Here is a 3279-nt window from a genome sequence, read left to right on the forward strand (position 1 = left end):
ATTATTTAGCCTTGTTGTGCAAACAAGCCTGCAGAACTTAATAAATATAGAATTTGAAAAATAACAAACCTAAAAAGAAACACTAGGTACGAGATACATGAGGACCTATGATACGGTGATACTTTTAGTAAGCAACCATTTGACTAACATGTGTGTCTCACCTGCTCTTGTTCATCTCTGTTCTGTCCTCATTCTCCATCTCCCTCTCTGTTCCTCTCTCTCCCTCTTTGTGCTGACAATCATCAAATATACAGTTGAAACCAGATATTTACAAACTCTTCAGATCAAAACACAAACACTTTTTTAATTGTAACATCAAATCAGACTAAATGTTTATTTTTTTAGATTGATAAATATAAAAACATATTTGTTAACTTTAAGAGTAAAGAGAGAAACTGTCTGTGTTTTTTAATTGCAAATGGCACCAAATTGTATTCAAATTGAGCCACACTTATGGAGCTCCACGATTATTTTCCTGGTGTTTTGGTTGACATCTCTTGATTTTCCCATGTCAAAGAAACAGGCTCTGTGTTTTGCCTTATATGCATCCACAGCTGTGCCACCAATTTACTCACATGGACTCTACTAACCTATCAGAAGCTTCTTCAGCTCAGAATGGAATTGTCTGGAGTTTCTTATTAATTAACAAACTTAGTGTACATGTACTCCTAAATTTGATGAAAGTGATAAAAAATAGACAGATCTCTCTCTCTTTATTCTGACATTTAACTAATTCAAAATATATTTCAATATTTATCTAAAACAAAAGTTTACTCTAAATTGATGTTGTACAGTAAAAATGTTTTATGTTTTCTCCCTAAAGTGTAAATATCTGGTTACAAATGTGAATATCCTGCTGTGTACTGAAATCCCTCTTGTTTTGCATAGAAATATACTGAACAACATACAAAGCATAATATATAAAATAACATTTACCTGAGTTTTTCTTTGAAAGAACCCTCTAATGTCCATTCTTATATTTCAGTACATAACTGAAACCAAATTAGTCGGGGAGGGTAAGAACTGAAAATATGAAATAAACACACGTAAGCTAAGACTAAAAAAAATAGCATTTGTTCGGCTTTTCATTTCGCCATTTGTTGATTCACTTGAAGAGCAAGTAAAATAATATGGGTCAAGTGATCAGTTTCATATCAATCTTTCGTGATGCACTGTCATATTTACATTATTTGTACGGTACGAATGATTTGCTTTGGTACCTGCTCAAACTTAAGCTCTCCTTAGTATGGCTGGCTCCGTCTCTCCAACAGCGCACTCACGGGCAGCAGCTCCCCCCGCCCCCTCGCTCAGTCGCTTAGTGCCTGAGCTTGGATCATACCAATATCAGGGGGGGATTCACGCACAGTCGTAAATTCCCACAGTGTGCACTATGTGCTTCGAATATTGTGTGTACTTTTTGTTTTATACAGTTGTCAGCCAGGCATCTAACTATGAAAAAATTACACTCCAAAATACCCCGGGCTTCTGACAAAACAACCCGGGCTTAAGCCCCGTAAGCCACCCCCACGCTCCGCCCCTGCTCTGAACAGTGTCTGGGAGGCTGTGGTTGCTGCTGCACGCAATGTTGATGGTGAACAGATCAAAACACTGACAGAATCCATGGATGGCAGGCTTTTGAGTGTCCTTGCAAAGAAAGGTGGCTATATTGGTGGCTGATTTGTTTTTGTTTTGTTTTTGAATGTCAGAAATGTATATTTGTGAATGTGGAGATGTTATATTGGTTTCACTGGTAAAAATAAATAATTGAAATGGGTATATATTTGTTTTTTGTTAAGTTGCCTAATAATTATGCACAGTAATAGTCACCTGCACACACAGATATCCCCCTAAAATAGCTAAAACTAAAAACAAACTAAAAACTACTTCCAAAAACATTCAGCTTTGATATTAATGAGTTTTTTGGGGTCATTGAGAACATGGTTGTTGTTCAATAATAAAATTATTCCTCAAAAATACAACTTGCCTAATAATTCTGCACTCCCTGTATTAATAAAGCTTAGTTGGAGAATTAAAAAATGACCACAAAATCCTTAAGACAGACTTTGGTTTCTTCAGTATAGTGTTTATTTGACCGTGAAAAGAATCAATTTTTCATTAATCTGAAGGAAAATGCTCTAATAATGATAAAAGTGATCTCTTTTTTCAAACAAAAGAGATCGACGGCATATACTTTTTTGCTGTAGTTTGATAGAAAGTGCTCCAAAATTTTAACTTTCATTTAATTTGTACTTTTAATTTTCATTTTATTTTGTTTTTTCCTGCTTCTCGACTTTCACAGAGTGATCGTTCAGTGTCTGTGGGTGAAGTTCAACATACAATGGCAGAAAAACCCTTGACAGACTGGGACAGTGGTCTCCTTGACTGCTTTGAGGATGCAAGTACTTGTAAGAAGCCAGTTAAATTTGTCTCATAAATTGCATTTGTGTTTTCAGGACTACAGTTTTTTTCTCATTTGTGTTGCCTTCATCTTTTGAGACTTAACAACTTTGTTGATGCGTTTCTGTGTTTTTCAGGCTGCTATGGATTCTGGTGCTGCCCCTGTCTCGCTTGCACTGTTTCAGGAAGATTTGGAGAGAACAACTGTCTCCCTTTATGTGATATATGTAGCTCTGTTGTATTAGCAGCCATTGGGATACCTGTTTGTGTTCCTCCTGCAGTCTTGTCTTTAAGGGTTGCCATGCGAAACAGATATGGCATCAAGGTATAAAGCAGTGACAATGAGACAATGTCATGAAGCAGAAATGGAGAAAGAAATAATGGTTGTACCGTCTCTCTGCAGGGCTCTCTCTGTAAGGATATTGCAATTTCCTATTGCTGCGCCACGTGCTCCTGGTGTCAGATGCATCGTGAGTTAAAGCATCGTAAGCAAGGCCCCACTGTGGTCAACATACAGAATAACAACATTGTGAACATGCAGCCTTTTCCAGTCATGCAGGCACCCATGATGATGCCTGTACAATCAGTGCCAGCTGCTTATATGGCTCAACCAGCAGTCACTGTGGTCACACAGTGACGAAATCAGAGTTTGTGTTGATGTTTCTATCAGTGATACGAGACAATGAAGTCATTTTGAATTGAGATTATCGTTAAATATTTCTATCAGCTTCCTAATAATCATAAAAATTACATTTAGTTTAAATGCATGAGTCGCCTTTTTAGATTAGTCACTGCATAGCTTCAGTAATAATACAGAGGATTGAATTTTAGTCTATTAATTTTTCTGCTAATGAGAAAAAACATACTTGCATGTAGAGAGCT

General features: G+C 36.7%; 1 protein-coding gene across 1 annotated transcript; it reads left to right on the forward strand.

Annotated features, from left to right (window-relative positions):
- Positions 1 to 2311: 2311 nt before the first annotated feature.
- Positions 2312 to 3034, forward strand: LOC146615444 (placenta-specific gene 8 protein-like). Its single transcript, XM_085375566.1, has 3 exons — positions 2312 to 2405; positions 2535 to 2722; positions 2801 to 3034. The coding sequence occupies exons 1-3, from the start codon at positions 2339 to 2341 to the stop codon at positions 3032 to 3034; spliced, it is 489 nt and encodes a 162-aa protein (XP_085231692.1). The 5' UTR covers positions 2312 to 2338.
- Positions 3035 to 3279: the final 245 nt, after the last annotated feature.

This window comes from Diplotaxodon limnothrissa, linkage group LG17 (genome assembly GCF_057381915.1).
Source record: "Diplotaxodon limnothrissa isolate DT_005_m linkage group LG17, D_limnothrissa_male_GT1.1, whole genome shotgun sequence".
Classification (NCBI taxonomy): Eukaryota; Metazoa; Chordata; class Actinopteri; order Cichliformes; family Cichlidae; genus Diplotaxodon; species Diplotaxodon limnothrissa.